This window comes from Falco rusticolus, chromosome 2 (genome assembly GCF_015220075.1).
Source record: "Falco rusticolus isolate bFalRus1 chromosome 2, bFalRus1.pri, whole genome shotgun sequence".
Lineage (NCBI taxonomy): Eukaryota > Metazoa > Chordata > Aves > Falconiformes > Falconidae > Falco > Falco rusticolus.
The window spans coordinates 114,090,697-114,113,157 of NC_051188.1; the positions used below are offsets into that span (position 1 = coordinate 114,090,697).

The following is a 22,461-nucleotide window of genomic DNA, read 5'->3' on the forward strand; positions in this document are numbered from 1 at the left end:
TTTTCCAAAGGAAAACCTGAGCAGCACTCACGGTCCCTCCTTCACGGACAACTGCAGGGTGTTCCGCTCTCCCTGCCCGCAATCCCTTTTTATTCACAGGCCGTTCACTCTGCTCTGAGCTTGGGGGTACCTGTTGTGCAGAGGCAGCCGCCACAGGTATTTTCAGACAGCCGCTGGCAGCTCTTGTCGAAATGCCCCTTCGGCCCAGCGGTTCTGTCTGAAGGTGTTGTCACCTAGTTGCCTTTTACTACCAGGATTAACCGTTGGTGCTCCTCCCCGCCGGTGTGGCGGCTGGAGAGCGAACGCAGGCCGAACGAGGCACAGCTGGCAACACCGCCTGTCGCCCGGAGCGACTCCCCCTGGCCGCCTCGCCGCCGTTAACCCGCGCCGGCCTTCGCTCCGCCATCACCCCCCGGCCCAGTGGGCACGGTGGGGAGGGCAGGCCGCCCCGCGTGTGCCCCCCACGCCGCCCTGCGCCGCTCGCCACCCCCGGCCGCAGCCCGCCCCGCTCCCGCCGGCAGCCGCACTGCGCAGGCGCCCGCGCGCCCTCCCCTCAGCGGCGCCGGGGGGGGGGAGGGGGGGAGCGCAGCCGAGGGGCTGCTGCGCGCGGCGCGGCCGTGGCGCGTTAACGAGCCCCCGGCCGGCGGTGAAAGGCGGGCGGCCGCGCGCCTGCGCACTGCGGCGCCAAATCTGCCCGCGGGAGGGGGGGGGAGCGAGCGAGTCCGCCGAATCGGCGCATGCGCCGGCACCCGCTCGCCGGGGAGGGCGGGGGGAGGAGGGGGGGGAGGCGAGCGAGGGGAGTTTGCGCAGGCGCAGAGCGAGGCGGCGGCGCCGTGGGCCGGCGGCTGCGCAGTGGGCCGGCGGGGGGAGGGGGCGCGCGGCGGGGGGAGGGGAGGAGGAGGGGAGGAGGGAGGGGGGCCGGCAGCGAGGGAGGGTTTATCGGGCGGCCGATTTTGGTTAAAATATTCAAAATGGCGGACGGAGGAGCAGCGAGTCAAGATGAGAGTTCGGCGGCGGCGGTGGCGGCAGCGGCAGGTAATCATTACTGCATTTTACATATTCATATTCATACTCGCACACGCGGCCCCCCCGCCGCCCGCCCGCCCCGCTTAGCATAATTTATTAGTACTCAGGATTATTATAATTAACGGCACAGGAGGGAGCGGGGGGGGGGGGGGCGAGAAGGAAAGCAGCCTCCCCGTGCGGGGAGACACACACACACACACACACACACGCTCCCTCCCTCGCCCGCCCGCTCCCTCACACGGAGCCGCACTCGCACCCGCCCGCCCGCCGGGGCACCGGCGCCGGGGCAGGCAGCGGGGCGATTGGGGGGCGGCGGCGCGGGCGGCGGCGGCGCAACGGCGAGGCGGTGGGGTCGGGGTGGGGAGCCGGCGGGGGGGGGGCGGGGGGGCGAAGCTGGGAAGGTGGGGGAGGGGGGGCATCCCCGCACCCAAAAGCGGTCGGAGGTGGCTGGTCGCCACCCGGCCGGTCACCCCCCCCCGGCCCGCGCGCCCACAATAAAAGCCGCTTTACATATTCATGTGTGTGTGGGGGGGCGGATTCTGGTGGAGCGGGGGGGTATGGCCCGGCGGGCTGGGGGAGGCGGGCGGCCCCCCCCTGAGTGGGGCAGGGTCCCCCGGCGGCGGCAGGACGGAGGGGGCCGGGGTGCCGGCCCCTCGGTGGGGCCGGGTGAGGGAGAAAGCCGCGGTTTCTCATCCCTCCTCTTATTGCTCCCCCGCCCTCCCCCGCATCCCCCCCGGCTAGGGTTATTTCCCCAGAGCCTGGGGCCTGCAGGCATGGGGTGGGTGGGTGCGGGTGGCCTCGGGGAGAGGGTGGGTGGAGAGCGCGGCTCGGTGTTTTATTTAAAGCCTCCCCCCCCTTGCCCCGTAGCGGGTAGTTTCAGTGGGGTGACTTGGGAGGTGCGCGGGCAGTTTCTCCGTGCCCCTCTCCGACGGGGGAGGCCGCGTGTTTGCACCCCCGAAGGCTGGATTTGCCCCGGCGCTCTTTGCCCTCCTGCCCCCGCAGCCCCGGGGGGAGCGGGGTGCTGCGGCCCCGGGGCTGGGCCCCTGGGTGCCGATCCCGGCCCCTTGCCCTGGGTGCCGGGCCAGGGGCGACGGTGGTGCCGGCAGCCCCGGTGGGCTGGCGCTGGGAGTGCGGGTCCCGTCCCTTTCCCTCGCTCTCCCTCTCTCTCCTACTCCTTCTCATTTGAATAATGTCTAATTCGGGGAGGTTTATATTATTGAAATGGCCGCCTGGCTTTCCCCGCCTCTCATGTTTAGTAATTCAGACCTTTAATAACAGCCACTCAGAGCCCAACGCCGTGTTTATATTTTACATTCGCCCCATGTGCTTTTGTGGTTCAATATGATTCTTCTTTCTCGCTCTCTCGCTTTTTTTAAATTTTCTTGGCAACCCACAGGGCCCCGAGATCAAACCCAGGCTTGTGTGAGGAGAGGAGGGGGGAGAGCTAGGCCCTGGCTCCTCTGGCAGGCGCCTAGGCCTCACTCTCTGCTGCTTGATTTATTTACTAATAACCAAAATGACCCCCCCATCTCCACTCCACCCCTGCCAGCAAAAACAAAACCCTCCTGGGGCTTGAGCAGCATCAGATCTGCTCGTAGATTCTCAAACACTCATGTCTTTTAAATAAGGAGCTTATTTTTAATTTATAGCAACTCAAGACTGTAAAGCTGTTCCTTTCATATCTGCTTTTCAGAGGCTTGGGCATTTTTGGTCCCTTTGTCCTTGATCCTTTTCCTTAAAGGAGAGTTGCTTCTAATTTACGTTTCCTGGCACTGAGAGAGCTATAGAAGACACACTCAAAATCTGAACAGTTTTCCTCCTCTCTCTGAACACAAACAAAATTGAATACATTGAAGATAATCTTATTCACTTTTTTTTTTTTTTTGCTTAATGTGGATGCAGTTTAACAGTGCAGTGTGTCAGATGCTTTTGTCGCTGCTTGTATCTTTGACTATTCTGGGTTTGGTTGGTTTTGGTTGTTGCCCCCCCCCCCCCCCCCCTTTTCATTTAGATGTGGCTTTCAAGACAAGATACTACTAGGCAGTACAGGGCCTAGAAAGGAAGATAAGTTTTCCATGCTTGTGTCATAAGAATGCTAAGTGAAAATTGAAATTAATCCTCTTAAATTGTCTGGAGTAATTCAGTTTTAAAATGGATATTAGTCTACTTAGAAAACAAATGGACTACTTTATTAGAAAGAGGCAGTAATTTAAAAAAGAAAAAAGAAGATATTTATGCAGGGATGTGTTTCAGGTAAAACTGCACAGGTTTTCATTACTGACCATTGTTTTTACCCCGTGGAGACGGGACTTAACAGCAGGGTACTTCAAAGCAGCACTGCCAGATTAGCATGCAAACATCTTTGAAACAGGACTAGCAAGAGACTTCACATACAGATGCAGGCAGCATATTTTGTACTTTGGTTCTAAATTTAATTTGTCACAAAATACTGTGCTGGAGCTAATGAAAAGCATTTGATTTAAAAAATAACGACTCAGATTATTTATCCTTTTTCTTCACCCTTGGTGACGACAGGCCTTGAATACTAGAAGAAAAAAATCTGTAGAAGCCGTAATGAGACTGTTCAGGTGACTGACTGTTTCGCAGACCAACAGCACAAGGCTGGCTGGACAAAAAGCAGTAATATGATTTCATGCCTTAAATAGCATATGTTTTTGCACTCGCTTCACAAGATGTGGTCAAGCTGATGATGTCATTGGCCAGAGGACAAGGTGCAGTTAATTTGATTTATTGACCTGGGGTGAGGTGTAGCACTGAAACCTTCTCATAGGGAAACCATTTATCTGAGGACAATTTCCTTTATAGCAGCAATTTAACCACTGCTGAGACTGTAGATATTTTATCCAGCATGATAAAAATGTGCATTGCATCTTGCAAACAAAATTTCTTTGTCCCTGATATTTTAGTAATTTTTATAAAATGGAATACTGGACAGTGGCCTTGTGCAGTCCTGTGGTGAGCTGGGGTTTATAGCTCTGAATATGTGTCAAATTTACATGCCGGGATACAGATGTATTTCTGTGTGCTTGTGTTGTAGCTTAAAACTTTACAGGAATGTGATGCAGACAGAAATGTGTCGTAACTGAAGCCCATAGACAACATGTTAGTGGAAAGCCCCTTTTCCCAAACCCTGGCATCATCTTCAGTTGTTGGAAGGTGTCGAGACGAGTGTGTAGGTATTACTCCTCAGTCCTGAGTAAGGACGTCCATGTTAGTTTAGTGCTGGTGGGTGTCAGATTTTATGCTGCTGTTTAGACCTTCTCAATCAGTGGTGGGTGGGAAAGTAAAAGAAACATATTTTTTTTTCTTCCCAGGTAGTAGCAGTGGTGAGAGTGAGGGTTGTGCTACCATTGCAGTACTTCCTAATTCTTACCAGGGGAATATCTTCTCCCATTTTGGCTGTCCTTTCAGCTTTTATTTTATTAGGGACAGGACGAAGAAGGCTTGTCCTCCCCATGAAATAGTTCCACTACCTGATTACCTCTGCTCAGTTATCAAGGTGGCTCTGCTTTTTTTTTCTTTTCTTTTTTTTCTTTTTCAAAACTGACCAAAACTGACCAGTCTGGTTGGAAACTGGTTCCAGCTGGTTGGAAAGCAGGCTAAGCTGTGCCAGTAGCCATGCTGCTGCATGTGGAGCAGAATTGGTAAGGTGTATGTCAGTATGATGATTTCACAACCAGAGGACCTAGAGTTTACTCTTCGCTTCCTAGAAGGAAAGGGGAAGAATCTGAGCTTCCCACCCTGTCACTTTAAGAGGAAAAAATCTCAGGTCTGCTGTCACTAACAATTTCTCAAAGATTACCCTGCAGTAATAATTCAAGCAATAAGTGTTAATACTGATGTCCTGATGCTGAATGTGGATAGCTTCTGAATGCTTGTCTTGGCAAGTAATGGTGATGATGTCTGTAGTTGCCTCACTTGATGGAATCAGTGAGGTAGCCTTCGATTCAGTCTGTACTGTTGAACTGAGGAAGCACTAACATACTCTGTGTTAGGAGTCTCTTAAGTAGTATGAAGAAGTGTTGTGCCTATTTCTGCTTGATCGTAGCAGTGTGTTGCCTGGAAAAATGAGATTTTGAACATTGTTGTCACTTAAATAGTCTTTGTCAAATTTCAAGCAGTAAATTCCACTTTTAGAGTAGCACATTGTTGCCTTTTTCTTTTGTGTTCAGGTGTGTGAGGATGCAGAGAATTTTGGGGTAAATGTTTTGTCCATGATGTACGGAATGTTTTTTGTTATTTTGATCTGTCATCTAGCTTCTTTCTGCTAGGTAATGATAATCTCCTCCATAGACGTGTTGATTTTCTCTCCTGATTCTATTTGCAGTAGTTGTTGTAGCATGCAATAAGTTTTCATTTGCTTTCCTCAAATTTTGGGTCCCGTGGAGTTCAAGACATCAGAACATTACAGCGTTTTTAATGTGCAAATCTAGTCAGGTAATTTCTTACCTTTTTTCCCTAGCGTTATTTTCTATTCCCCTCAAACTGTTGTTGCCCATAGGACAATAATCTTGATACTGCTATTTTATACAGCTGACAATTAGGCAGCCTCTGCTGCTTTTACTTACAACTTTATTATTTTTGTCTTGAAAGAATCAGTGACAGTCCAGGCAGATGACTGTCTTTTTTATGATGTATGTGTTTTCAGGCTCTGTGATAAAGCTGTTGTCAGAAGAAGGTGTTGAAGAAAATTAAGTATGACTTGAGTGTCCCAAATGTGATATGCTTGGTTTGGGTGCTTAAGCTAGTATGTGAATGAAAGACTGTCTCATTTTGCTGCATGGACTTACAATGCTGGCTGTTTACTACTGCAGAGACTTGCTTCTGTGTTAATGAATTTCCCCACCCCTTTTCCTAGTGTGCTGCGTTGTTGTGCAGGGCAAGTTAAGCCTGGGATTTGTTGGCCTGAGTGCAGGAGAGAAATTTAAGGAGAGGTACTGGTCTTGGTTAGTGTGTATTAAGCAAGTGATTGTATTTCACTTGAAACTGACAGTTGCTAATCTGAGAAAAAACCATATACATAGATGTGTTTTCTTTCTACAGTTATTTGCATTAAATTTCTTGAATTGTGTCAATAGGCTCTCATGTTGCTTTGTGCACACTTACTTTTCTCTGCAGAAAAAGAAATAATTACTTAAGATCTTCAGTATTATTCCTTTCCCTAGTTTCCTTTTTCACAACTAGCTAGGAAATATCCACGTTTGTTAACATAACTATTATAAATTACGAGCTCTATAGCACATTATGAAGTCTTTGCTAAAGGAGCTTTTTGTAGACCGCTACTGGCTAATTGAATTCGTTTAGGGTTAATAAACAGTATAGTGATGAAGTGTTGGTTTGGTATATGGAGGATTTACTGGGTTCCAATCCTGAGTGTGTCACCAGTTTTGCTTGCTCTGCTGTTCAGGGCTGAATCTGTGTAATGGGAATTAGAACACATTTGCACAGGGGTGTTGCTGGGGGAATAATTAGCTAATGTTTTATAGTATTTCTGAAGGTAAGAGTAATGTGATTCTTCTGCTGTTACATGTAATCATCCAAGCTTGTGCCCAGGTTAAACTTTGCGTAGGATGTTTCAGTGCTGGTACGGTTTCATGTACTCTCATCAGCGATGAAGGCCTCCTGTTGTAAAGGCACAGATTACTGTCAGTTCTAACTACAGTGTGATGTAGATCTGCTGTAGGGTATGCAGTTCAATGACAGTTTAAATCAGCCCGAGCCTGTCCTCATCTCCCTGTGTGTTCTGCCCCCTTCTCTGTACTGGTGCAGATGCTTGCCTGATTCCTTTGCTGAGCTAGTTCAGGGAATTAAATTGGCAGAAAACAAGCCTTGCCAAAAATACTGAATAGCTTTTTTGTGGGTTTTAGCTCTCTGAACTGGTTTACAATGAGATTAGACGAATAGCGGTACCAATCAAGGAAGGGAGCAAGAAGCACACGTGTTGACCCAAGTAGTCTTGTAATTTCATTCTGTCTGATGGCTTTCCTGTTAGCATAAATGGGGAGTCATGCTCTCATCCTGCCGCTTACTTGGCACCCGTCCTAGCACTTCACTCATTTCCAGGATGATCTAGCTTAACTTGCTAACCTGGTGGAAAACTAGCCCCGCATCAATTTAGATCTTCGGTTTGTGAGTTGAAGTTGGCTCGGCAAAGGCAAGAGAGAGGGTAGAACCATGGTAGTGAAAGTGGAGGAAGGGGAAAGAAGGAAGAGAAATGAAGCTTCCTCTTTTCAAAAGGAGCAGCAAGCATTCTGGTTGGTTTAGTTGTATTGTATAGCTTTACTTTTAGATTGATGTGGACCAGTGTGAAATCACAGTTGATTGAGTTGAACTCAAGTTGATCTAAAATGGTACTGGCCCAAGGGAAGTAATGGGAATGTATAGCCATGGGCACTATCCTGGATTTCTGTTCAGCAGCAGGCTGTACGTAGATTACTGAAGGCAGTGATGAAACTGCACATAAGGAAAGGAGTAGCTTAGAAACCAATAAATGCTGAAAACTTGGTATAGTTTGTTCTGTGTAGGTATGATTGCATGAATGGTAGCTATGACAGAAACTCTTAAATAAAAATTGTGGATTAGACTTTTAAGTGGCTCCCATTATATTTTAATGCTGCTTACAGTGAGGCACCTGTCTTATAAGGACATATATGTAGAAGTACTTGGGAAATTACAGGCGCTGTTATTTTTGCTAGATTTTGGACTGATATCCCTGTGAAGCAGCCTTTAAAAAAAACCCAACAAAACCAGATGCAAACAACCACAAAATACCCCACCCCACCCCGAGTAATTGCTTCAGCTGTTTGATGTGATTACTCTGAGAAAGATTTATCTTTTCTATAGATTGTGATCCTGTGACAAGGAACCTTTTGCTCTTCATTCCTTTTTTTTTTTCCTTCTCAGAAATCAGATTTGGCTGTATAGATGTGAAGTAGTATAAGTAATACGTTTTGACGCTGTATGACAGAGCATGAAGTTTTGGAAAAGCAATATATGAACAGTTACTGAAATAGTAAATACAGTTGAAGGCTTAAATAAGTGTAGAAAAACCTGTTGAATCAGGCTGGAGATGTAGCTTGCTTCTTCCCCCCCCCCCCCCCCCCCCCTTTTGTTTCGCCATCCTTTTTGCAGTGAGCTCCTTTGCTGTTTGTTCTTTTTGTCCTTTCGATGATTCAGTTTTATTTGAAAAATACCATGTGACTTAGTAATTTGTGCCTGGCCATACCAGTGTGAAGTTGTAGCTTTATGCTACTTGGATATAGCTGAGGGGGAGGAGTATACAGTGAATGCAGGTAGAAGTGACTCAGATGTTTGATGAATCACTCCATTACTATGTTATTAGTTAATACAGACTGTTGAATGAGAAATTAAATTCATGTTTCCTCCAGGAGTCCTATTGCAAAGATTCCTTTCTAATTATTTGTAATTTTTTCTTACCTGCTGGTCTTTGGTATGTTATCACTTTTATATGAATTTCCAAGCGTAAGTTTAAATAGATAACTGGAATTTGCTTATTTCTAAGGCTGCAGAGATACAGATGTGCAGGGAAATGCTACCTCCCGTCCTTATCAGCTCCTCCGGGAGTGTTTCCCACCCCATCCTCCAATGCACGTACACACACCTGTGTGCGCACATCTTTGGAAAAAGTACCAGAAAGCCTAGGTTGGGGACAGTGTCTTCTAGCTCTGATTGTCATAGTAGAAGACATTACTGCTTCTGACTGTTGGAGTTTCTCGTTCCCCTGCCTCTATTGGTGGGTCTGCCCATTCGGGTACTATGTAATCCATTTCAGTTAAAATTAGCTCTGTTAGTGAAGACTGATCTAAGCTGCCTAAAGTAGCCCAGATAATTCTGTTTGAAATCTGTGAGTGAGGGATCATCTGAGTTGCTTTGTCATCATACCTGAGGGTATAGTTCATGTTACATTTAATCCAATTTAAGGGTGGGCTGCTGCCAAAAAGAAGTGGGGACATAAGCAGGAAGAGTATTGGGCCGTCACTTGCTGGACTATTGTCTGTTTTGACAGAGCCTGTGTAAAACTGTCCCAGCTTCTGGCCGAAATGGGTTGGGATTGTGTGGAGAAACTGGAGGTAGGCGGGCAAAAGGAGCAGTAACTTTCCATTTGTAATGTTTGAATGACAGTGTCTGTTCTCAGTGTTAGAAAGACGTGGTCCTCCTCAGTTTTATTGAACTTTCCGGTGGTACTTTTCTGTTTGTATTGAATTTATGTTGATCTGAACTACACAATGTAAATTGTTATGAGTATTTCCAGTATCTCAAGTGAAGCATGTGATTTACAAGTCATTTCTCTTAAACGGTCTTTATCAGAAGATTATCTTGCTGTTCCATTTCAGGCAGAATATAGTTGTTTTAGATAGCTTGTGGCAACAAAGCTCGTGGAACTTGGGAACATAGGAGTATCTCTTAGAACAGTTGAGAGCTTACATTTCTGCGTATTTATTAGTCCAAGGCCTAGTAGCTTCTGACTTCAAATCATTCACACTGTCTCTCACACAGCAAGTTGTTTGAATCGCATCATTGCTAACCTTTATCCAACTATCATTTTACTGCCAGCGTAGCTTCTCTTTGGTTAGGATGGGTGTGCCAAAGTAGGGAAGAAGCCATCAGCTGCCAGGCTGCATGTCGAATTTGGCAACCACTGCCCTAGAAAAACGTGTTGAAGTAGCAGCAGTTATAGGGAAGACTTTTAGTGAAAGCTTTCAAATGAGGATGCATCGGGTGGAAAAGTGTAAACTGGAAAACTGATACATTTCCAAAGTTGATTTTACTCAGTTTTGCAAAAAAATAGATCTTCTGATGTTGCAGGCATTTTTCATATTTTAAACTAACCTTTGCTGTTTACCTTTTTTCTTTTTTCAGTGTGTGTAAGGTTGTACAAAGAAGGTCTAAATGGTCTGTTGCACGTTGTTCTTCACCTCTGGCTTAGGCAAGCGCTGAGCTGCAAATTCTTGGCATTTGGGAATGTAATCAGAGGAATTATCCCTATGCTTGCCCTGTTTTTACAGTCTTTCCTACGTGTCTGCTCTTGGAGGAGGGTCAGGTAAATGTTGGGTTGGAGCCAACATGGTGATTTTTAGTATTCCCTTTCAAACAAAGGGAAAACACCTTCCTGCTTATTTCTCAGTCCATCTTAAGCTTTGTACGCGGTTCTTCTCCTTTCCTGAAGTGATCAGGAGCATTGTAAAGGAGTTCAGGAAGGATGAAGTTCTTTGTCTGTTCTGCACATTTCCGGCTCTGGGAAACAACTGGGGAGGTTGCTCCAAGGGCTTTTGACTAATTTCTAGTTCCCTACCAGGGAACTGAAGAACTGGAAGCTCCTTTTGCTCTCTTACTTTGTAAAGATAAGGGGAGGATAGGAGTGTGGGTGTTAAAAATTCAGTCTCTGTTACTACTTCATGGAGAAGATCTACAACTAAGTGCATTCTCAATTCCTTCCGACTCACTGAGGGTCTTGAGCATATTTGAGAATTATCCTACAGATAGGGACTGCAGAAATCTGTATAAATTTTGAGCTAATGTTATTTCAAGACTATTCCTTTTGTCATTATAGTGGGAGAATGGCTTTGTAAAGAATATCTCCTCTCAGTTCTGAGAGATAAAAATGCTGTGTTTTATCGTGATATGATGTAATTTGGTTTGGAACCTAGTTGCAACATGGTTGTACCTTATATGGTTCAGTTCAGTGGTGCAGAAAGAACTTGTTCCAAATATACTAAGGACTGACTAAGGCCTAGAGCCCTAAAGCTTCCTAAGAATGCGCTTCAGCTATGCCTGTGTTGAGAAAAACTGCTTCAATAGTATCATTCTCAATGTACTTAAAATTCAAAATGGATCCAGGCATGTCTTGTAACACATTTTAATGATAGCTATAGTAAATGTAACTATTTATAAACTAAAAGCTAAATTTAAGGGATATAGCTTTGTAGTTAAGTGCTTATACACTTTAAGTTTTCTGTAGTTGTGGATGATGAGTTCTGCAACAGTGGAAAGGATTTGCTATAATGGAAGTTTGAATAAAGGCATAAAGAGCTAGAATAAACGTTAGGCATCTTAAATCCCCTAGCCTTTTGCAACTTGATTTGCTGGGGGAGAGAGGAGGGACAGGTAGTGTGTCTTTGTGTTGTGGTGTCTCTAGTCAGGTTTGCATGTGTTATGGGCATCTCTAATGTTCCTAAAAGAAAATTGTCAGTTGTTGCTTCTGTTATAATATTGATAAATGAATAATGCAAGAAAAAATACCATGTACAAAGGTGGGTCACCACTTATCCCCAATCTAGTGTTAATGTAAGTGAAAGTTAGACTTGACAGAAGAACTGTTGGGGAAAACCTAATTGAACAAACTCATTTTAAATGTATATAAAAAGCTCTCTAAAGTCTTGACGCAATCCGTAATTTTCTGTGTGCACTTGTAGAAGATGCATTAGTTGCTTAAGGGATTAGTTAATCTGTCAGTCTTTCAAAAAGCAAAATTAACTGCAGGCACAGTGGTACTTCTTTCATTACTTATTAAGTAGTGATTTCATATTGTGTGGGTTAGAGCGAGAAATGCTGTGTTTACTAATGAGGAAGGGAATGTCCTTGTCATTTGTTGTATATTTACATCTCGGGTAGGTCTGTGAATTGTTGTGATACAGACACTTGGACTAGATGACCTTTGAAGATCCCTTCCAACCCAAACCATTCTGTGAATTGCAGAGAAGCTGGTAACTCTGCGTTTCTGATGTAAGTTGCTTGAGGTTTATCACCCTGCTTCTTTCAGTTTTCTGAGTTTGTGGCAGTGTTATTAACTGGTGTACTGGGATATATGCTTGTATACACAAGTTGTTGTGACCAAAGGCAGCATCTGTTCCAAAGGTTTTAAGAACATGTGGAAGATGTTAATTTCTGCACTTTTCAGTGGCAAGGAGTAGATTGACACACTCAACAATTTCCTTATAACATGTTGTCAACTACAGTAGTTTCCCAAGGAAACTTCCTCTTGTGGAAGGTTAGTTAGACTGGGAATTTTCATGGTGTCATCGTTAAAGTAGTTGCCATCATTCCTGGTTGTGTGAAGTAATACTGGGAGAACACTGAAGACAGAAACATACAGAGTACAGCTGTCTTACTAATCATCTGTACCTGAAACTCCACATTTTATTGTTTGTGTTCTCTAACATTCATTTGTTTAGACAGTCTTTATAAAGAAAGTGGGGTCTGGAGAGGCAGGTTACTTCAGTGCTTCTGTCCTTTGGTTTTGATGTGACTGGTGTACTTGATAGCAATAGAGGAAGTGTCCAGCAAAGGCCTGAAACCAACATAGAAATGTGGTACCGTTGTTTAATTGGTAACTAGGACAGTTTTGATTTCTTAGAAGCTTAAAAAAAACTGTCAAAGCATCCTGTAACTCTTTAGACACATTGACTAGTTGCATATGGTCGTGTGGAAGTGTTCTTTGGTCCAGCAATAAGCTGTGGATTGCTCTTAAGAACCACTGAGGTAGCAAATAAATATACTTTATACTTCACAACATTTTAAAATATTTACTATGTTTTAAAATTTGTTGTGAAACAAATTTCTTTGGTGCTAATCAACTCTTAAGGGTGAACTGTGAAACACTGGTATTACTCACCTACAACTCTAACTATTCAGCAAGTTAATATGAAGAAGTTAATTTTCAGGTGCATTTTCCTTCATGTGCCTGTGTGATACTGGGTGATTTATTTCAACAAATATTTGAGATTGCAACATGAAATGTGGCATTTGTACGTTTAGTACTTAACTGTTAGTCTCAAACTGAATTGTGATCCGATAAATTGTCAACTGGTTAGCGTTTTTTTTGGAAAAGATTTGATTTCCGAAGCTTTTATATTTGTGAATGGTGAGGAGCTGGGAGTAGCAGATATTCCTCATGTGAAAGAGGACTGTTTAGCGGAAAAGGGATGTTTTATTTAGAAGAAAGCTAATCTCGGGCTGTTCTCAGAGCCCTGCGGATTTGAAGCATTGCATCTACTGAGTGCATAAAACCCACACGACTGCTGTCTGAAGTCCCTGCTGGGGCAGTCCTTAAACAAAAAAGAGTTATAGGTTCTGAATGTGGCGTGTGTTCTTGATCAGTTAGTTCTGCTGCTGTGTGACAGTTCCAGTTTGACTATCTGGCTTATTGAAATAAGAACTGGAAATGTTTTTCTTTGGAGTTTTTGCCCTCTGTTCCCTGTCTGAACAGAGGTTTGTTGTAAATGACTGCAGTCATATGCATAGGCGGGGAAAGTACAAAGAGAAGAATTACACTGTACTGGGAAAATTGAGGAACACTGTGGAAGAAAAACACCTTTTTTTTTTTTTTTTTTCCCAATTAGACTCTTTTTATCACGTGTGCCTCTTTATGTGTGCTGGAGTGTTTAAAAAGTCTCACACCAGGTGAACAAAATAAGAGGTATTGAAAAGGCAATCTACTTACAGGACTATCTTATTTCCTGTGTTGTTGACTAGATTTGTGTTTGAATAAGAACATTTCTTTTGTGGCAGCACAGGTGCTCCTTGATTCTGCAGTGAAGGCAGTATTCTGTGCTCGATACTAGCTAGTTGCCATGGCAACAATTATGATGTCATGAATTCAGTACAGTGACTTCACTGCAGTGTATTTTATCTTTATTTTCAGTTTTCTTCAAATCTTACTGGCAAACAAAAAAACATTTATGCGTGATACTGTGCCTTGGTTATTACGTGATAATGATGACTAATATGATCCAGATCTCTCTCTCAAAGTAAATCTAGTCTCTGCTTACCTTTAAATTCACTCCCAAAGTCTGGAAAACTGAGACCTTGCTTTTTATTTATGTATCTGGATCTCTTTCAGCTATACTAGCCCCAAAAGTTTGCCGATACGAATGAAGAGGAAAATACTTTCTTTTTTTTCATCACTGCGATGTGATTCTTTTCAGCTGAGAGAAATGTATGTACTTTTAAAACTGAAGATGTGAGAGCAGCAGTGTCCTGTTATGTTTCTTCTCCCAGAATAATTTGTTCAATTGTGGCTTGCCTTTCTCAGTGCTGTTCTTTTCCAAAGAAGGTGAAATGTTTTCTTAGTCTCTTTTCAAGGGTTTGTTGACCCACAAATTGTACCAGGAAACTTCCTGCCCATCAGCCTTCGGAAATGGTCAGCTGTTTTCTGCTCTGTGAGCACTTCCATTTATTGCTGGGTTGTACGCCTCAATTTCACAGGTAGCAGAGCAGACTGTTCAGCGCGTACTCTTACTCCCTTGTCTTCTGATTGTCAAAGAGAAGTATTTAGCATTTTCCCTGTATTTTTAAAGTGATATGACTTCCAGATTTAGCCCCAGTAAAAATGCTAATAAAAACATTGAGTTTAACTAGCCTGCATTACTTTTGTTGACATAACTGTGTGTCTGTTTAGAGCTGGCTTATTGGCTTAACTCAAAGGTTGCCTGAGACTTCTGAGCCATCTGACTTTCAAGTTATCAGTGAATAGCATGAAGTGTGTTAAAGTGGTATGCCAGGTATTTTTTGTAAAGCTTTTTTTGGCCTCCGCAAATAAAAGACTCTTCACCTTTGGCTTACTTTGACAAAGACAGTTTCTATGTATAGATAGGGCCTAAGCATGTTGTTGTAAGTGTGCTGAAAGCCTTTCTAATAACAGGAAAAATGTAGGATGAGCTGATTTCTACCTGTGCAGCCTTCATTTACATTAAATTGTATTGAGCATATAGCCATTTAGGTGAGGTTAGAATTAAATGATCTCTTCACATCTTTCGTCCTCTGAAGAAAGATGGAGACTTGAAAAGCACCCACTAGCAAATGGGAGGGTGTCATGGGCAGCATGTAAGGAAGATGAAAAACGTAACGGAAAATCAAAGTTGCAGTTGTTTTTCTGCAGAAAGAAAAAAAATACCCCGTGTAGCCTGTCATTTATGATAAGCCTATCACAGAAGTTGAATCTTGGTGTGCTGCAGCTGGAGTTAAGAATATGTGATTGAGATGTTTTTGTTAACAAACTACTGACAGGGAGCAAACTGCAAAATATGTTGCAGGTACTGTTGTTCCACTTACATAAGTGCAGAGGTCCTGTGCTTGAAGATTTGCTGGTTTGTTGGTAACAGCTGTGCTTAGTAGCTTTTTTCTTTAATCGGCATAAATTTGCTAGTGATGAGGTAGCTAGCATTAAATTTTCTAAATGCTTTTTTCTAAACTGCAAACATTTTTATCTTGCTATAATGCCTGTGCAGGTGGAGGGTTTTATTAAGAGTACTGGTATGATGTGATTGCAAAGCTTTTGGTCTTTAGACTAGGTTTGTGATCCTCAGAGTAGTCTTTTCTAATTTATCTCTTGGAGGTTTGTTTTTTTTTTCCTATTTAATTCTAAACATTAAAGTTTTTCTAAGCATGTAGTTTTTCAAGATGCAATTGGACAAAGTGCTAGAGAACCTCGTCTAGGCTCCCTTTCCCACAAAAGGTTGGACCTGCTGATCTTTTGAGGCTCCTTCCAATCTGGGCTTGTCAAGGATTCTAGGATTGAGCTGTTGGAAGGAATGGCAGCTTTCTTAATGGCATACTGATGTAACTGTGGATGAAAAATTGCTAACTCAAAACTTGAACTTTTTAGTCATGTGGAGATTAGATCATGCAGTTCCCAGCAGCGTTTGGATGAATGAATGTTGCATTTAGAAAGAGTAGTATGACAGTTAATACCAGACTGAATATACATGGAATTTAAAGCTCTGGACTGCAGGTGTCTTGGCAATAAATGTAGATTCTTCTGCAGAAGTGAAAGGGGAGTGCAGAAGTTTTTTTGGAGTGCTTAAGAAAAGTGATCACCTCTACAAAACTTCAATGTGTCAAAACGAAAGGAACCATAAAATGGGAAAAGCAAAAATATTTTGCTGTGTAAATCCCTTGTTCTCTTTTACAAATGCATGGGCCTATGACCTATCTGCAGTATGTAGATCAGAAAGGAACCTGCTGTGCTGTCTTCAAACTTAAATGCTCAAGAGAATGGGATGATCACATGTGGAGGAGTGACAACAAGAAAACAGTACTGCCCCCCCCAACCATTTTCTTCTAGAATTACTAAATGAAATGACCTAAACTTTCAGTGTTTTCTTTCATTCCATTCCAAATTCTTCTATGAGAACCAGTTATGTTCTTGCCACTAGGACTTGGAAAATAAACAAGCTAATTGGAATTGCCTCAGTTAGTGCAGTTGCTTTTACTTAAGAATACAGTATTAAAATCAAGGTAGTACCTTAGTGCCTAGTTCACGTTACAGGCTTCTACATGTTTTGTCTATACAGAGAGAGCAGAACCTATGTTATAAGTCATGACCAATACTGGTAGTGGATGGAAGACTGGCAGTATTGGTGGAAATATGGCAAGGTAGTTATCTTGCATTTCAAGATACGGTTGGCAGATAGTGGCTTGTGTTCGTTCAAGGGCTAGGACTAACAGTGGTGCTTCAGTACTTTTTTGGTTGCAGCTTTGAAGATTTTTTTTTTTTTTCTCCAGGTCAGCAGCTTCAACAGGATTTCAGTGACTAGAGTTAAAATGCTTGGATGGATCCTTTAGCAGTGCCTGCTTCACAGCCCAGAACCTAATTGGATTCAGAATCTGAGTGTATATGAGAGAGGAGTTAACAGAAGAAAGTGGTGGCTTGAAGGGCTGCTTGCTATTGTAGAAGGGTTAGGAGTCTGGAAATGCCAGGGAGGTGTTTTGGGGACAGTACCTGGTGAAAAGCTGAGCTTCTAAACTTGGTCCTGCTCAGGGGTCTATTCTGACCTATTAACCTATCAATGGGTTCATCTGTCGTCATTCTGAATATCAGGTGACCTAACCCACTTGTCCTTTGCTGCTTCCAGTCCGCTGCAGAAGGCTATGGACAGCATCACAGGTAGAGACACACCTTTTTAGATGTGTCCTGTCCTCTAATAAAAATTCTCTCTTTAGAGGACAGAGTTTTATTGGCTTTATAAATTGCTATGTCTCTTGCAAAGACCTGTATAGAAAATTCTATATATCACTTTTCAAAGCAGTAAGGGATTGAAATTTAGTCAGGAGAATCTTCATCAGTACAGGGGGAATGGCCTTAATAAGCATGTGTTAAAATCATTATAGGGGAGCTTTGGAGAAAACATACCGCATTAATTGTGAACCATGTAAAAACCTCTGTGACACATCTGTAAATGGGTGTTTCCCCCCTGCACACCTAGGTCCACGACTGGGAGTGCTGTGGGATGCCAGGGTGACCGACTGGGAGTGCTGTGGGATGCCAAGGTGACATGGTTACCTTGGCCTCAGCAGGCTGCCGGGCTCCCTTTTTCTGCAGCTCCGATTCAGATTACCCCAGCAGCCCTTGTGCTTTGCTATGATCAAACGATACAGTCCTCATGGAAAAATGTGCTACTCAAAGCTCTGTGTGGCTCCTGTAGCCAACTTGATCTATACAATGGGAAATAGGAAAGCCTTCTTTATCTGATTAAACAGCCAACTTTGGCATGAAATCTCCTTTTTAATATCAACTTGCTGGAAGTGCTATGACAATAAAAATGCCATTCCCCCCCCCCCTTGTTGGGAAAGTAAAAAAATCGACACTTCCTCTATTCATGTGCATATACTGCCAGAGCGCTCTCTGACATTCTTTGAGTTTAATAATCAGATGTGATACCCTGACTGTACTTAAGGACATAACTTTTCAACTCACTATTAACTGCCAGCATCCATGCTGCATGAGGGTTTCTTCATGGTGACCTAAACTGTTGTTTCTTCTTGCTTGCTACATTGGTGTTAAATGAATTGATAATAAAATGAATCGTGTTTCAACAGCAATCGTTAAATTACAGACAGTGAAATCATCAGTTTGGGAAATTACTGTGCTTGCTTTAGTAGTGAAACATTACCTTGCACACGGAGATCTAGAAATACAGTATATTTTCTTTAAAAAATGGGAATTCTTTTTCAGCAGTTGCTTGATAAAGAACTTTCCTGTCCTTCTTTTGGCACTAAGTTGTGATATTACTGAAACAGATACATACTGTTAGTGGCTGGAGTACTGTGTTACCATGCATATTATTTTGTCCCAGAGCACTGTAGATGGTACTGTACTTAAGGCACAAACATAAAGAAACACTGTCCCAATATCCCACTTGAATAGAAAGGTGAAGGTTTGTGATGTCAGTTTCAGAATTTTCAAGGCTGTTATGGGAATGGTGTTAGGATAAGCACATTTTTGAGTCCTGAATTTCTCTTTAAAAGCGGATGTTAATTTTGAGAAATAACTTTTCCATTAACGCATACAAATTATATTTAAAAAGTAAAATAGATGGTTAACAAGAAAAGGTTTGATAAAGTTGTCTGTATAAATAAAAAAAACCCCAAAGCAGGTTAACTGGGTCTTCTTTCTTCAAAGAGCTCTAGGAATTTATTCCTAACTAATTTGAACCTGTGGTGACTTAACTCCTGAGGCTCCCTCTGCAGTCACTGTAGGTGATGACTCAGGTGGTCTTTTGTTTGTGACTTTTGTTCCAAATAGTAGGCATTAAGTATATTAAGATTACCGTGCGTAGTAAGCACATCTTAACTTTCAAAGATTTTGTGTTTTGGGGGCTTAGGAAAGGAGATGATGCTTTTATACCCTTTTATTTTTGATGCCTTGCTTAAAATTCTTCCCTTGCTTACCAAACACACATGTTTACTTCTGCTGCAGTGCTATGATGGAGGAAAGATTCTGGGGAGAGGAAGCACAAAGGCAGGGCAATAAGCCATCAGAAAGTGTTTGGAGGAAGATACAGCAGGAGAAAACAGGTTTGTAGGAAAAGAGTACTCTGCATACTCTTTATAAAATTATGCATCATGTGGGTGAACTTAACATCTGCGTCTCTGGTGTAGTAGAGTTACTTGCCTGCTTGTAATTGCAGAGTTTTGTTGGAGTAAATGCTTCTTCAGAGAAAAGTCACAAACTGTGAAGAAGAAATCTTAGGGTCAGTGGACTTACTCTTTTGTTATTCAGTTATCAATTAATATATGTAATCAAAAAAGAGGTAAGTGCAGGTTCAAGTAATGCAGCCTCAAGATTTTAGGCAGAGATTGATGTTTCATCTGGCTCCCCAAATTTGTGGTGTTTGCATATGCTTCTGCCTCTCAGTATTGAGTAGAAAAAACAATGATGTTTACAATAAACACTCTTTCATATGTAGACAGCAACAATTCGTTATAGAATGAGGATAATAAACATATAAAGTTGATATCTGGTCAGACTGAAGAGAAGTATCCTTGAAATGCTCTCTTTAAAGCAGTTGTCCACAGCCCTTATGGCAGAGATAACAGCATTTATTAAGTTTTGAGAGGATCACAAGGTTCCATATGTGATTTCTAGGGACGATTTCAGTTCTGAGAGCATGTAGAGCATTGTGCATGTGACAGACCTCTTTTGAGATAAAGGAACTCCCTTTACCATCATGCTTTACTAAATGCACATACGTTGTAATAGTTCTTTGATCCAGAATGAAATAAAAAATCTGGACACTATATAACTCAACTGGTTGAGCTCAGTTGGTGGGTTTGTATTTTAATTTGTTCAGTGTCTACAACAGGGAGAAGACATACAGATTTGTTAGGAAGAACATGGAATGTTACAGATATTTTCTGTTCCAGAACCTGTGCTTGAGAAGCTGTATTGGATTTATTTCCTTTTTAGGTTTAAAAAAGATACCCTGAACACTTGACTGTTTAAATACTAGTATGATGTGCTGCTGCAGAGGCGTTTTCCTTTCATATTGCTTTCATTCAATAAGATGCGCATTTTTTCTGTATAAATGAACTCATATTCAGTAGTGCAATTGATGAATTCTCCTCCTCTTTTCTTCCTGCTGTAACACTGGCAAGCAGTTCAGTTCATCCAGGTGTCAGTGCTTTTAGTTGTGTGATCAGAATTTTCTAATGAGGGGAGGAAACGGTAAGAACTGGTTTGAAATCACTTTTCAAGTTCCAAAAAGAAAAAAGAAAGCAAAGCCATCTTAAAATTAACAGCTGGAGTATTTTATTCTTTCTGGCCTTTCAGAAGGGAAAGAATAGAGATGGATTTTTTTTTTTTTGCTTGTATGAGTGAAACCTTACACAGTTTTCCTCTCATTTTTCTCTTATGTTCACCCCTCATCTTTATCATAAAATATCATAAAAATGTCATTCCTCTTCTGATGACTTTCCTCTGAGGTTTGTTTGTAGTCTGTGATGCAAACTTAGTTTGGTCAACACAATTTCTGATTATTTTCAGGTGTGTCCCCCCATCTCACTTTATTTTTGATTAATTAATTTTAATGATCTTTCTAGAAAGATTATTTTTTTTTTCTTTTCCCCCTGAAGCCCAAGTAAAATGAAAACAAAAATTAAGCCATGCCAAGTGTTTGCAGGGTGCTTAGGATGGAGTAGTGCCTGCACAAGGGCATTCCAGCCCACCGGTGAATAAAAAGTTGGAGTGAGAGATGTATTGCTAGGCTTCAATTACTGTTTTCTTTTGCCAGTGGAGGGGGTGGGAGGTGGGATTGGTCACATTTAAATAATGATTTGAGTATTTTGTGGGCTCCTTTTTTTTCTGTGAAAATGTACCTACCAGGAGTGTCAGTAAAATTCCGCCCCCGTTTCTCGTTTCTGTCTCATGGGTTTGAGGAAAGTCCTTAACCATCCAGGCTTGCAGGTTGATAGATGAAAAATTTTGCATCTGAAGTGATTGGCTCCTGACTTTGTGTATTGGTCGTAAGAGCATCAGCTCTTCCACCTGTGATCTTGGAAGAGAGTGACTAGATCAGAATACTTGGATAAAATTCTTAGCCTGAAATACGTTGTTTTGTCTAAAAAGTACCGGGAGAGCTTGCCTCCAGCTACAGGATGCTTTGCATTCCATTTGGAGTGACTGGATTGTGTTGGCTTTAATGGGGTCCACTTGGGCAACACTGGGATATAGTGCTTCTGCTAGGCAACTCTGATTTTTATGTAGCGAGTCATTGGGTGGTTAAGGCAGATGATGGCCTTTGTGTATATAGTTTCTTTTCCTAAAAATAGTATTTTTGATGACTTTGAGCAGCAGTATTGATGTGTGTTATACTTATAACTGAGGAAAAAGTGTTTTGAAATGGGAATTGGGACAGGAAGCTGCATAATACCTGGTGTCGCTTCTAGACACACAAAAGCTCTCCAGACACAGGCTGGTCAGGTAAGGATAGATGGTACTGTTACAGAGACTTAAGCATGGGAAAAAACTGTGCTAGCCAGACTGCTTCCAGGGAGCAGAAACAAATGTTTGGCATACAAACTCTTATGACTGTTTGACTTGAAAAGGTAGTCCAAGTTTACAGTAATAAAAGCCTATTTTGTATTTATAGTGTTCTAGCAAGGAAGCTTTTTGCCCTTAGAATGTCTCTGTAGGAATAGAGAGTCTGTAAATGCATTACAAGTTGGGATTTTAAACTGGCAGCACAGTGCAAAGCCACATTTGAGTGCCAGAACTTAACATTTGCAGTAGAAACAGATTTCTGTATGCCTTTGCTGCAAAATAGGGCATGCTGGTATTTAAAACAGTAATTTCAAAATGCCCCTTCCCTGGGTTTTCAGATGATGGCAGTTAGATCACCTTTCAATTGAGTAGTAGTTGAAAGGTACTCTTTACCTTTCTGAAGTCTCGAATGTGAAACTAATACAGCAAGAATGCACTCTGCTTGTTAGAGGAGTTTTATCAGTATGACATGCTTTAATTCAAGGTAAAACTGAATGGACAAATATTGAGAAATGGCATTGCACTTCCTAACTTTCTTGCCGAGAACCCCGCTGTTCCGTCTCAAGGCTACCATAATCAATAATCCTCGTGTGCAAAGGAGAAGAAATGAGTACTCCTTCTGGACTCTTCTTCTGTTTGATGGAGTGTCAGCTGTTCTGTGGAAAGACTGCTTGCCCTTATCCAACAAATATCTTTAGTGTGCTGTTTAACAGCAACTGAGGGGAAATTATATCACAAGGTAAAGAATTGTCCTTCTATGAAGTAGCCATAGTTCCGGTTGCTTTGTTTCATTTCAGAATGGGGAATGCCATTATAAAACTTGGACAGCTTTGGCTTCCATCAGCACTATGAAACGAACACATCTAATCCAGCAACAATACTAAGTACGCAGTTGCTCTTCACCTGAAAGGAGGATGTGTTTTTAGCTGTAGTATCTCAAATAAATGATACTGCGACAGTAACAGAGTGTCTAGAAATGCTATTGTAATTAATTCGCAGTTTAAAACTTACTTTTGCATGTACATCTTGGGGAACAGCATGTTCGATCATCAGGATTCTGGTGAAACTTGAAGGTTTGTATGAATGAAAGAATAAAAGCTGGAACGGGGATGAATAGGGATGGTTAAAGATTCCTT

General features: G+C 42.5%; 1 protein-coding gene across 1 annotated transcript in view; it reads left to right on the plus strand.

Annotated features, from left to right (window-relative positions):
• The first annotated feature begins 911 nt into the window (after positions 1 to 911).
• POU2F1 (POU class 2 homeobox 1) overlaps positions 912 to 22,461 on the plus strand; it is a 121,891-nt gene continuing 100,341 nt past the window's right edge. The window contains 1 exon segment of the mRNA XM_037378056.1: positions 912 to 1,035. Coding sequence (XP_037233953.1) covers positions 972 to 1,035 — 64 coding nt within the window. The 5' untranslated portion in view covers positions 912 to 971.